Here is a 12,102-nt window from a genome sequence, read left to right on the forward strand (position 1 = left end):
GACCTTTCCCTTAGGGGCTCACCAGGGTGCATGGGGCCAGCTGCTTCAGGAGTAAGGCCATTAGCCTCACTGAGCTCCCCTGATCCCTGGGCACGTGAGGGCAGAGGCCGATGGGCTCAGGGGCCTGGGATCCTGAGTGGCAGAACTCCTGGGCTCCTGAGTGTGTGTTTGGGGGGTGGCTTTTCCTCAGACACCAGAGGTACCACTGGTTTCTTTTGCTGTGGAGGAAACCTAGATAGAGCCTTACCTTCCAGGCCTGTGGTCTCTCCTAAGCCATGGTTCAATTTTGTTCCTTGATCTCCCAGCCTCTGTACATGCTGATGCCCCCCCCCTTTTAGACATGGCCTCACTATGTAACCTGGCTGGCCTGGAACTTGATATATAGACAACACAGCCAGTGGGGCCCTCGGGAGCTATGGTCCAGAACTTCCCAGACCTCAGAATCTCTTGTCCGCAGCTATAACATGACACCCTGGGGCCACCAGACAGTAAAGGGTACCCCATGCTCCAGCTCTGGTCTGTTCCCATTGTCACACTCCTTGTTGGGGTTGCCCATGTACAGTTGCACCTCACGATGTCCGCCTTTATGAGCAGAGCTTGGCAGGGTGCCATGAGACAGAAGAGAAAATAAACAGAATTCAGTGTGACCCTCCAGTGGCGACAGGGACGTAAACAAATCTCACCAGGGAAGGGTTGCTGGCTGGTCCCCCAGCAACTTCTCTAGCTCAGGCAGGGGTGGGGCCAGAGGCCAGTTGCAAAGGCCTCACAGTCACTGTTTTCTTATTCTTTACCTAAGTGGCCTATGGGTTCCTGTGAGCCCTCTTGGGGGCATGGAGGGACACTAATGTCGCAATTAGTCACAGTTCATGCTTGATCTCTTCCCAGGACCTGGGTGTGAGGGAGAAGACATGTGTATGGATTGCTGGCCGGGAGAAGGCACCAGCCTGACAGGTCAGCCGTTCCCGTGGGGTAGGTTCATTGTTTTCCCCCATTTAAAGCCTTTGATGCATACTTTCCTACTAGGCAAGCCGGCAGAATCAGCACTGTATTAGGTCCATTTTACAGATGGGAAGAGTGAGTTTAGACCAGCAAGCATTCAATTGCTCTAGTTCTGCCTGGATTCTGAACAGGAACTCCTCCTCACTAGTGGTTCCATGGCTCGTCTGTGGCTCCTCAGAGAGCCCTCAGAGGCTGTGATCCAGAGAGACTGTCGAACAGGCTTACTTGGCTGGGGTGGGGGTGTAGGCAGGGGTGAGGGTGCAGGCAGGGGTGGGGGACACCTGCAAGCTGCGAGCCTGCCTTGGTTCTTGGAGCCACCATGGATCTTGCCTTCCCGGCTTCTACCTCCCCGAGGCTCACTGGCCTCCTGCTCACCAGTCCTGTGGCCTCAGAGCCACACACAAGCTGGTGGCTTGGCCTCACTGACCCCTACAGTGTCCCCTTCTACAGTTACTTATGAACCTCCAGGATCTACAAAAAGGCTGTTTTACCTGTTTCAGGGAAAATCGAGTTCTAGCTCTTTGTTTCATATTTGGGTAAACTGAGGCCCAGGATGGTGAAGGGTCCTGCCTGGGGTCACACAGTGTCTTAGTTGGGTTCCTATTGCTGCGACGAAGCACCATGACCAAAAGGCAAGTGGGGAGGAAAGGGTTTACTGGCTCACACTGCAGCACTGCTGTTCACCACTGAAGGAAGTCAGGACAGGGCTCACACAGGGCAGGATCCCGGAGGCAGCAGCTGACACAGAGGCCATGGAGCCCAGGGGATGGCACCACCCACCATGACTGGGCCCTCCTCCATTGATCACTAATTGAGAAACAGCCTTCCAGCTGGATCTCATGGAGGCATTTCCTCAGCTGAGGCGCCTTCCTCTCTGACTCTAGCTGTGTTACGTTGACACACAAAACCAGCCAGTACATACAGTAATCCTGCGACAACTTGGTTCAACAACTTGTGTCTGACATCATGCTGCAGGAACAGGTGTCTGGGAGCTTCACAGCCAAAAGCTGAGGTCCTCCAGGCTCTGGAGAGAAGCCGTAAAGCCATGCGAATAAAGCACTGTGTGCTGGTAGGGCTGTTATGTCCCAGGCCCAGGCGCTCAGTTTGTGTCTGTGCAGCGGATCCATCACAGCAAAAGGAACGAGAGGATGGGTCAGTAGCTCAAGGTCTGGTGTCCCACAGGTCAGCCTTCCCCAGCCCCGGCTCTGCAGAGGAGTCAAGTACCCTTCCTCCAGGCCCCCCACGCAGAAGGGTCAGGCAGGGACCAGAGGGGTGATACTGGCCGAGCCAGACACTAGGAAGTGGTTAGGGACTGTGGCCAGTGTTGATGAGGCTGTTTGAACCCTATTTATTGTTTGTTTGTTCAAGCTAATACAAGCTTCTGGGACACATTTAAGGGTCCGATTTGACCTAGGGTGGAAGAGATGTTCTTAGAGTCACATTCTGGATGGGACTCTAGAGTGGAACTATTCTCTCTCTCTCTCTCTCTCTCTCTCTCTCTCTCTCTCTCTCTCTCTCTCTCTCTCTCTCTCTCTCTCTCTCTCTCTCTCTCTCCTTCTTGGAGACAGGGTCTCTCTGCATAGCCCTGGCTGTTCTGGGTCTCACTTTGTAGACCAGACTGGATTGAAATTCACAAAGACCTGCCTGCCTCTGCCTCCCAAGTGTTGGGACTAGAAGTGTGTACTTTTTGATCCTGCTGAAGTCCGGGCTCTGGGAAAAAGCTGGCCTCAGTTTCCCTGACTGTGCTTGGAAGGGTGAGTCAGGTTTTGTACCTGGAGGCCTGGGTGAATGCCAGCATGCAGAGAGGATACTGTGGCTTTAAAGGTGCCAGGACCTCCCCAGAATCGGCAGTGAGGCACTGAGCCGAGCCTGCTGGTGTGTCGGCCACCTGCAGAGCCCTCCACAGCTGGGAAGATTAGTCTCTTCCACTAGACAACACCCATTACCCTGTTCCAATAGCCATCACTTCCGCTAGGAGAGCTGCAGATGAGATATCGATTGCACTGACCTCAGGCGAGCCCTTTCCCCAGCCTGAGAGGCCTGCAGATCAGCTCTGCGCCTGGCCGCTCCGGCCTCAAGGCCCTGGGGCCTGCTGCCCTCCGCTGTGTGGAGGTTTGGGCCCAGGATGGAGCTGGCTGGCTGTGCAGGTGGACTGGCCTGGGCTAGGCAGGCCCTGTGCTCTTTTCTGTGCACCGTCCTATCTTTTCTCTCCCTGCTTTCTCTCTCCTCCCTCTTTCCTGCTTTCTCTCCTTTCTCCCTTCTCTCTCTTCTGTTTAATCATTCCTTCCTTCCCTCCCTCCCTCCATTCTTCCCTTCTTTCCCTCCCTTCCTTTTCAGTCTCAAGCTGGCTTCAAATTTGCTGTGTAACCAAAATGGCCTTAAACTCCCGGTCCCCCTGCCTCCCCCTTCCCAGTGCTGGAGTCATGGGTGTGTCCTTGCACCCCTGTTTGTGCAGTGCCAGGATGGAACCCAGGACTCCACATGCTAGGCAAACTCTGTACCGCAGAGCCACAGTTCAGCCCTCCATGTCCACTCTCATTTCAGAAGGGAGGTAGGGTGAACTTTCGGTGCAGTAGGACAGGACAGATCTACCATGGGATGGAGAACAGTCTGGTGACAGAACTTGGGTGGCAGGGGTGGGGTGGGGCCTTGTCCTTTCGGGTACCCCCCACCTGCCTAGCCTTAGTTGGTGGGTCCTGGGCAGAGGTGAGGTCACAGGGTCATGTCCATCGTGCCCCCTGCCATCATCCAGAAGGTCGTGTCTTTGCTTCAACCAGTAGAAAAGACAAGAATGTATTTTCCTCTCATGCTTGCCTGGTGTCATTTACATGCTCCCATTCAGCATCCAGGCACTGACCCTGAGGACAGGATGCTCTGGGAGCCTGTCCTCGGAACCAGCAGGCTCAGAAGACAAGACTCTGTATCTCCTTGCTTGCCCGCTCTACCCCAGCACAAGACTGGACATGAGGTCCACATGTGAGTCACACACAAGGTCACTCTCTAGTACAGTTGAGAGCAGAGGTGGGCACAGTTACCTTCCTTCCTTCATCTGTTCACCAAGCACTGCACATTCATTCATGCATTCAAGGAGCGCTGCAGCCTCTTCTGATAAGCAAGAGGCCCTGTCACGGAGGTGCTGGGCTCTAACCACTGTCCCCCCTACCTTGTGTGCCCTTCTGCATTCCCGAAAGGAAGAAGTATCTTCATTTTCTCTTTCTTTGATCGGTTGGTGTCAAAAATACTCCGTGACACCAGCAAGGCCACGGGGACACTGGAGGTCCTGGGTGCTGGTTCCACCAGCTGAACCAAGTCCTAGGCATGCTGCTGTACATGTGAATATGTGTATGTGTACATATATTTCACATGTGCAGGTATGTCTGTGCTTGTGTGCACACAAATTTACATGTGTTACATATGTGGAAGTGTGTGCTTGTGTACATGTTTGCACATGTATATTAGGCACATACAGTTGAATAAAACTAAGCCTATTTTCTGGCTGACATAGAGATGTTTGGTGATTCCTAGGAGTAGCAGAGACTGGAGGAGGAATCTGATTGTTGGTTTGGACACAGATGCCCAGACACAGATCCAGAGTGTGACTCCTCCTCTTCCTGTGTGACTCCTCCTCTTCCTGTGTGACTCTTCCTCTTCCTGTGTGACTCCTCCTCTTTTTGTGTGACTCCTCCTCTTCCTGTGTAACTCTTCCTCTTTTTGTGTGACTCTTCCTCTTCCTGTGTGACTCCTCCTCTTCCTGTGTGACTCTTCCTCTTCCTGTGTAACTCCTCCTCTTCCTGTGTGACTCCTCCTCTCCTTGTGTGACTTCTCCTCTTCCTGTGTAACTCCTCTTCCTGTGTGACTCCTCCTTTTCCTGTGTGACTCCTCTTCTTCCTGTGTGACTCCTCCTCCTTTTCCTGTGTTACTCCACCTCCTCTTCCTGTGTGACTCCTCCTCTTCCTGTGTGACTCCTCTTCTTCCTGTGTGACTCCTCTTCTTCCTGTGTGACTCCTCCTCCTCTTCCTGTGTGACTCCTCCTCTTCCTGTGTGACTCCTCTTCTTCCTGTGTGACTCCTCCTCCTTTTCCTGTGTTACTCTGCCTCCTCTTCCTGTGTGACTCCTCCTCTTCCTGTGTGACTCCTCCTTTCCTGTGTGACTCTGCCTCCTCTTCCTGTGTGACTCCTCTTCCTATGTGACTCCTCCTCTTCCTGTGTGACTCCTCCTCTTCCTGTGTGACTCTTCCTCTTCCTGTGTGACTCCTCTTCTTCCTGTGTGACTCCTCCTCCTTTTCCTGTGTTACTCCGCCTCCTCTTCCTGTGTGACTCCTCCTCCTTTTCCTGTGTTACTCCGCCTCCTCTTCCTGTGTGACTCCTCCTCCTTTTCCTGTGTGACTCCTCTTCTTGTATGACTACGACTCTTCTTCCTTTGTGACCCTTCAGCCAATGCTTTATCTTTCAGAACTTTGGAGGGGAAAATTGAGCTGGGTATAGTGGGGCACATCTTTAATCCCAGCACTTAGGAGGCAAAGGCAGGCAGATCTCTGTGAGTTCTAGGTCAGTCTGGTCTACAAAGAAAGTTTCAGGACAGCTAGGGGTACACAGAGAAACCCTGACTCGAAAAACAATAATAATCAATCAAAGAAACAAACAAAAAACCCAACCCCAAACCAAGCCAGAAAAACAAAACAAAACAAAAAACATAATCAAAACAAATAAAGTCAGGTTTGGTAGTGCTTGGCTTAATTCCGGCAATAAGGAAGTGGGGGGGGGGGTTCATTGAGAGTCTGAGGCTGGCCAGACAGCTACATAGTGAGACCCTGACTCCAAAGTAAATTGATAAATTAGTTAAAATTATGAACTGGGGAGATGGCTCAATGGTTAAGAGTGTGTATTGCTCTTAAAGAGGACCAAAGTTTACTTCCTAGCATTCTTGTTCAGTGACTCACAACTCTAGGTGATCTGGGACCTCTGACTTCAGGTTCCTGCAGTCATGCATGTACACACACACACACACACACACACACACATACACACACACACACACACATGCACACACACAATTCAAAATAAGAAGGTAAATCTTTAAAAATAAAACAAAATCAGGAAACAAATTTAACAGAATATATGTGATTTGCACTTTGAAAATTATGTAGTATCGCCAGGTGGTGGAGGCACATACCACTCAGGAGGCAGAGGTGGGTGGACCTCTGTGAGTTCAAGAACAGCCAGAGCTGTTATACAGAGAAACCCTGTCTTGAAACAAAGAGAAAGAAAGAAAAGAAAAATGTTACAGATAGTTCTTTCCCACCAGCCTGGTCCCACAACCCCGTTGGCCCCAAATGAACACTCAGAGACTTATATTAATTACAATACTGTTGGCTGCTGGCTAGGGCTTCTTATTGTCTAGCTCTGTCTTAATTATTAACTCATTTCTATTAATCTAAGTATTTTTACATGGTCTTCTCTTTGTTTTTTTGTTTTTGCTTTTTCAAGACAGGGTTTCTCTGTATTGATTTGGAGGCTGTCCTGGAACTCGCTCTGTAGACCATGCTGGCCTTGAACTCACAGAGATCCGCCTGCCTCTGCCTCCCGAGTGCTGGGATTAAAGGTGTGCGCCACCAACACCCGGCACATGGTCTTCTCTTATGGGAGAACAGAGAATGACTCACTCTCGTCCTCTCATCCTGGGATCATATGGTGACTGCAATTCTGCCTACACTTCCCAGAATCCTCATTGTCTCTAGTCCCACCTATCATGCTGTCCTATTGGCCACAGTGTTTTATTCATTAACCAATAAGATAGACATATTCACAGAATAACATCTCCCACCAGAAGAAGAAAACTATGTAGTATTAAAGAGAATTTATGATGAAGTATACCATGTTCATGGATTGGCACCTGTCCTCAAATTGAACCAGTATTTGAATGCAATGCCAAACAAAATACCAGTAGAATTTTTGAAAAAATGGGCAGCATATTTTTAACATTTATATGGAAAAACTAAGGATCTGGAATAATTTTTAAAAATCTTGGCAAATAATAAGGTTGGAGGTGTATGTGACCTAACTTCAGGATTTACCATAAAACTACAATAACTCAGTCAGAGTGTTTTTTTTTTTTTTTTTTGGTCAAGGGTTGCAATATAAATCAGTGAAGGGAAACAGAGAATCCAAAAGTGGACCTGTTACTTGTGTGTATATTCACCCTGTGTGTGTGAGTGAGTGGGCCTGGGTATGTAGCTCAGTGATCGAGTTTAGATGTAAGAGATTCTGAATTCAGCACCAAGCAACCCTAAAAATGTGTTATCTTTTAACTGCGTGATGGTAAGCTAGTATGATGGTGAGCCAGGCTCTGATGTACAGCTGAGGAGTGTTTGGCACGTCATTTTCTCTGCCTTGTAGTTGTCTCCCCTGCAGAGCAGAGATGAGCACCTAGCTCAGGATGCCACATGGCAGTGCAGTGAGGTCCTGATGAGTGGCTTGCCTCTGTCTGCTGAGCAACCGAGCACCTGGATGGCAGGCATGCACCAGCACACCTAGCCATGAATGCTCATGGCGAGGGGACTGCAAAAGTAATACATCGTGGGGATGGGATCATTCATTATTAACATGGGCATCTGCAAATCAAAGAACCCCAGTGGACAAGGCAGCAGTGTGGGTCTTCCCAATGAAGATGCTCTGGGGGCTGGTGAGCTGACTCAGTGGGTAAAGATACCTGCTGCCACGCCTGACACACTGAGTTTGACTGACTCCTGTAAACTGTCTTCCGGTTGCCACATGCGTGTTATGACATGCGTGCATCTCCTCATAATAAATCAATGCAAACTTAAAAAAAAAAACTCCCTTCCCAAGATGAGGGGACACAGGCGTGACTAATAATCTGGGGCAGGAAGTCCCACCAGTTTGCTGCTGTCTCCACCTCCCCAGTGCTAGGATGGCGGGCAGGCTGTCAGGCTGACAGGCTTTCACCTGGGCTCTGGGGATTCAAACTGCAGGCCAAGCACTTTATGCACTAAGCCATCTCCCCGGCCCCTCTCCCTGCTTTTTCTGGCATCCGCAGTATCTAAGGTGACTTGTCTTCACTTCTGACTGACTGCTCAGGCTAACTCCTGTGGCTAAGATTCAGCCCAGGTGTTTAGCCACTTGGGGATGTGGCTCTCTAGAGAACCATGTGGCCTGGGTGTCACAAAGAGTCTTTCGATTCTGCACTTTTGTCTCTTTCCAGGCTTCTCCGAAGCCACTCTGAAGCCACCCAGCTGTGTGGAGGGAGGAGGTGGGGGTGGGGCGGGGCGCGCGCACGTGTGTGTGTGTGTGTGTGTGTGTGTGTGTGTGTGTGTGTGTATGTGTATGTGATGTGGTGCCACCATACACGCGAGTTTCCAGTAGAAGGAGTGGCAACATGTTCTCAGATATCAACTAAAGCAAATGTGACAGAACCTCAGGTGGCTTGGGTACTGTCTGCCCCAGGGGGCACTTTGTGTTCCTGTTTTTTGCTGGAGGAAAGAGGGGATCCATCCCTCCCCACAGATAAAGCAGGCTCTCTGGCAAAGGTAAACTCCCACCACACTTAGAAAATACAAAAGTTGGGGGTATGTGAAGAGATGCCCAGTGGTTAAGAGCTCAAGAGTGCCTGCTATTTGTGCAAAGGACCAACTTTGGTTCTTAGGACCAACATCTGATGGCTCACAATGTCCTGTAACTCCGGCACCGGGAGACTCAACGCTCCAAAGATCTGTGGACACCTGCGCTCAAGTGTCCACCCCCCACCCCAGCATGTGCATGTGAGTGAGTGTGTGTGCATGTGAGTGTGAGTGTGTGTATCCATGTGTGTGAGAGTATGTGTATGCATAAAACATTGTTTAAGGAAGCACAAAAGTTGGACTAGGCGTGAGCACACATGCACACAGGCAGAGACAAATAAAAGACTAATGTAACTTCTTTTAATTGTCATTTTATGTTCTCCGCAGCTGCCCCTGCCCTCCCCTTCCCTTGGATGACCACTTTTGTAGGCTGTAGGGGACTAGGGAACAAAGCCTGGGGGGGGGGCACGCAGCAGCCCCAGTCAGGTGGCGGGAGAACAAGCCACAATTACAAATTTATCACAACAATTAACGCTGAAGCCTGGGATTGCTGCGGAGTGGGGAGGCCCCGCTCCTCTTTGTCAGGGTCTATTTGGTGGTGACCTTGCTCTGAAGGCGATGGTATTCCTTCAGCCTATAAACCAGATGGAAAACAAAGAAAAATGTAATTTCACAATAACAACATGAGCTCTGTTCAATTAATTCAGGCAGGATGGGGGCGGTGGGGACAGCTGTTTGTTAAGATGTGTGAAGTTGTCTTTTTCTTTGGTCCCCTCTCCTGCCCTAGTCTCCCGTGGCTCCTCCAATCAGGATAATGTAATTAATTTATCAGAGAGGGAAAACATTGTTTGTCATTGTTGAAGATAAAGCATTTAACAGGCAATAGGAGAAATGAAGAGGCCATTATGTTCTGGGCCATTTCAAAAGGTTTATGAGGTTATAAACCACAGGCGAGCAGGAGACAGAAGGTGGAGAGGCTGCAGAGAGGTCTCTGCCAGAGCAAGGAGAGGCCGCCTCTGTCTTCCTGACACAGCCCCAAGAATCAGGAGCTGGCAATGGAAAACCCAGAGTTGGTCTTTCCAGCTCAGCACCACCAACTCTGTGTGGCTCCATTCTGGGCCTGTGTCTGGGAACTTCAGAATCTCTATAAAGAATTAAGATAAACTAGGGGCTGTCGAGATGGCTCAGTAGGTAAAGGGGCTTGCTGCCCAGCCTAAAGGCCTGAATTTGATCCTAGGGCCCACATGGTGGTAGGTGAGAACTCACCTTACAAAGTGCTCTCTGACTTCCTTATACAAAAACATACACATAAATTGCTGTATACTAGCACCTTTAGCTGTGTGCTTGATTCCCACAGGCTCCTAAGGTAACTTCACTGAACCTGTGCGGGAGGGGCACCTCACCCTCCCTTGATCCACCTGGAGCTTGGGAAGGGGTCTGAGCCCCCAGGTCCAAGTAACTCCAGATATTGCATATGACCCCCCTCCCCTCAGTGACTTGCTGCCTTGATCTCCAGCCAGGGGACAGCAGCGTAAAGATTACTTTGCACTTCAGGCCATTTCCCCATCTGATCTGCCAGTCTAGGAGCTCACAGTGTCCTTGTGGCTGGAGGCATTCGAGCAATTGTTAGAGGTCAGGGCAGAATCCAGGGAGTCAAATGTCCAGGCCACTCAGATTCGGTTGGCTATCAGGCCCTGCTGAGCACAGGAGCTGGCCAGGTGGAGGAGCTATAGGTGGATGGACGGGAGCACGGTGCGTGAAGGAAGGGTCAGCATCACATCAAACCCTGCTGCCCTTAGCCCGAGAGCCCCGATGATCAGAAAGGACCAGTCTCTCACCTGAGCGAGTTGATATTGATGAAGCCAGTTGCATCAATGGGCTCATAATCGCCCTGCACGTTCATGCTGTAAAGAGAGAGCAGAGCTTAGCAAGGCAGGCCACTCCCCCTGCCAAGTCCCTCCTCCCAGTCTAATCCCTGGAACTCTGTACTGGGTCAGGCGCTATGCTGGCAACTGACGGCCAGGTAGCACCCCAGAAACCTCTACCCTGAGTGCAAAGAGACACCAGGTTGGGTCCCAGCTTGGCTAACTCTGGCTCTGTGAATTCCTCCTGACATTCATAAACTGAGGTCCTCCACAGAGCCTGGGCCTGAAATGGCCTATGCTATCCAATGCTTACAAACTGGAGCAAATGATAGGCTTTCTGGAGCTGAGGGAGGCTGGGAGGCATTTGCAGCAAGGAGTCCCACAGAGTTACCTTCACCCTGCTTGTCCAGTCACACAGACTTTACGGTACCCATGGTCTGAGAGTGACTCAGTAAAGCTGCCCTCCCCTCTGCAGCCTCCTTCCCAGCAGGTCTGGCGACCGTGCCTGCCAGCCATCTAAGAGAGCCCAGGGAAGCATGCAGGTTCCTGGGGCTGACTATGCGCCTTGGGAATGTGACTGACATCCCACCCATCCATCCATCCACCCACCCACCCACCCATCCATCCATCCATCCACTCATTTATAGGCAGACTTTTCATCTGGGACTGCAGATCAGCTCTGAACTGCCAGCCGCTCCCAAATAATTCATTCACCCATTCAGGCATTTATTAGGCACTCTCGGGCCAGCTGGACCAGTGCAGAGGAAGCAAGAATAAGACAAGAGCATCTCATGTGCAGGGTGGTGGTGTGGTGACGCACGCCTTTAGTCCCAGCACTGGGGAGGCTGAGGCAGGAGGATCTCTGTGAGTTAGAGGTCAGCCTGGTCTACAGAGCGAGTTCCAGGACAGCCAGGGCAGGAAAACCCTGTCTCGAAAAACAAAACAAAAAGAGTGTCACATACTACAGGTGCAAACATCAGTGTCACCGAGTACCTGGATAAGTCCGGCTTTTGGGGCACTGCAGTCTCAACTACCCCTAACTCCCATGTTGCTCTCAATCAGGCCCTTGTCTTTAGTCTGACACAGCAATCTCAAGGTTCTTGAGGACAAGGAGGTGGCTTGTCCCCTCAGGAGCCCTCTCCATGAGGTAAGAGCGGGAAGCAGGAGGAAGTACCTGCCACCATGTCACTAAGGCCACGCCTCGGGTTCTCTTGAACACCTACCCCCCTATTTTTGATGGCCCTGGGGAAATGAACCCAAGGCTTTGCACACTCAGGTAAGTGTTACATCACCGAGCCACACCTCCAACTCAGCTCTGGACCTTTTCTAAGAACGAATGTGAGCCAGGAATGGTGGCACTCACCTATAACCAGGGTTGAGAGGTGAAAGCTAGCCTGGGCTACATACATAGTAAAACCCTATCTCTCCACCTTCATCTCCTCTTAAAAAACAAACGAAGTCTCTGTACTTGTCCCATGGGACACACACACACACACACACACACACACACACACACACACACACACACACACACCTGACAACACCAGGAACTGACCAGTGACCAGTGTGCTCCCTCAGCGGGAGAGGATGCCAGGCTCTCAGTGGGCCCCGTTCAATGTGCCTATATAGTCAGGAACAGCTGGTCTAGACTAGGGTACCAACTTG

At 50.8% G+C, this 12,102-nt stretch overlaps 1 protein-coding gene across 1 annotated transcript in view; it reads right to left on the bottom strand.

Annotated features, from left to right (window-relative positions):
* Positions 1-8,910: 8,910 nt before the first annotated feature.
* Positions 8,911-12,102, bottom strand: part of Ass1 (argininosuccinate synthase 1) — a 47,682-nt gene continuing 44,490 nt past the window's right edge. Inside the window, exons 15-16 of the mRNA XM_005085514.3 lie at positions 10,411-10,476; positions 8,911-9,206 (exon numbers count right to left, since the gene is read on the bottom strand). Of these exons, the coding sequence (XP_005085571.1) occupies positions 9,161-9,206; positions 10,411-10,476 (112 nt within the window). The 3' untranslated portion in view covers positions 8,911-9,160. The remainder of the gene's footprint in view (positions 9,207-10,410; positions 10,477-12,102) is intronic.

The sequence above is a fragment of the Mesocricetus auratus genome, unplaced genomic scaffold, assembly GCF_017639785.1.
Source record: "Mesocricetus auratus isolate SY011 unplaced genomic scaffold, BCM_Maur_2.0 Super-Scaffold_100004, whole genome shotgun sequence".
Lineage (NCBI taxonomy): Eukaryota > Metazoa > Chordata > Mammalia > Rodentia > Cricetidae > Mesocricetus > Mesocricetus auratus.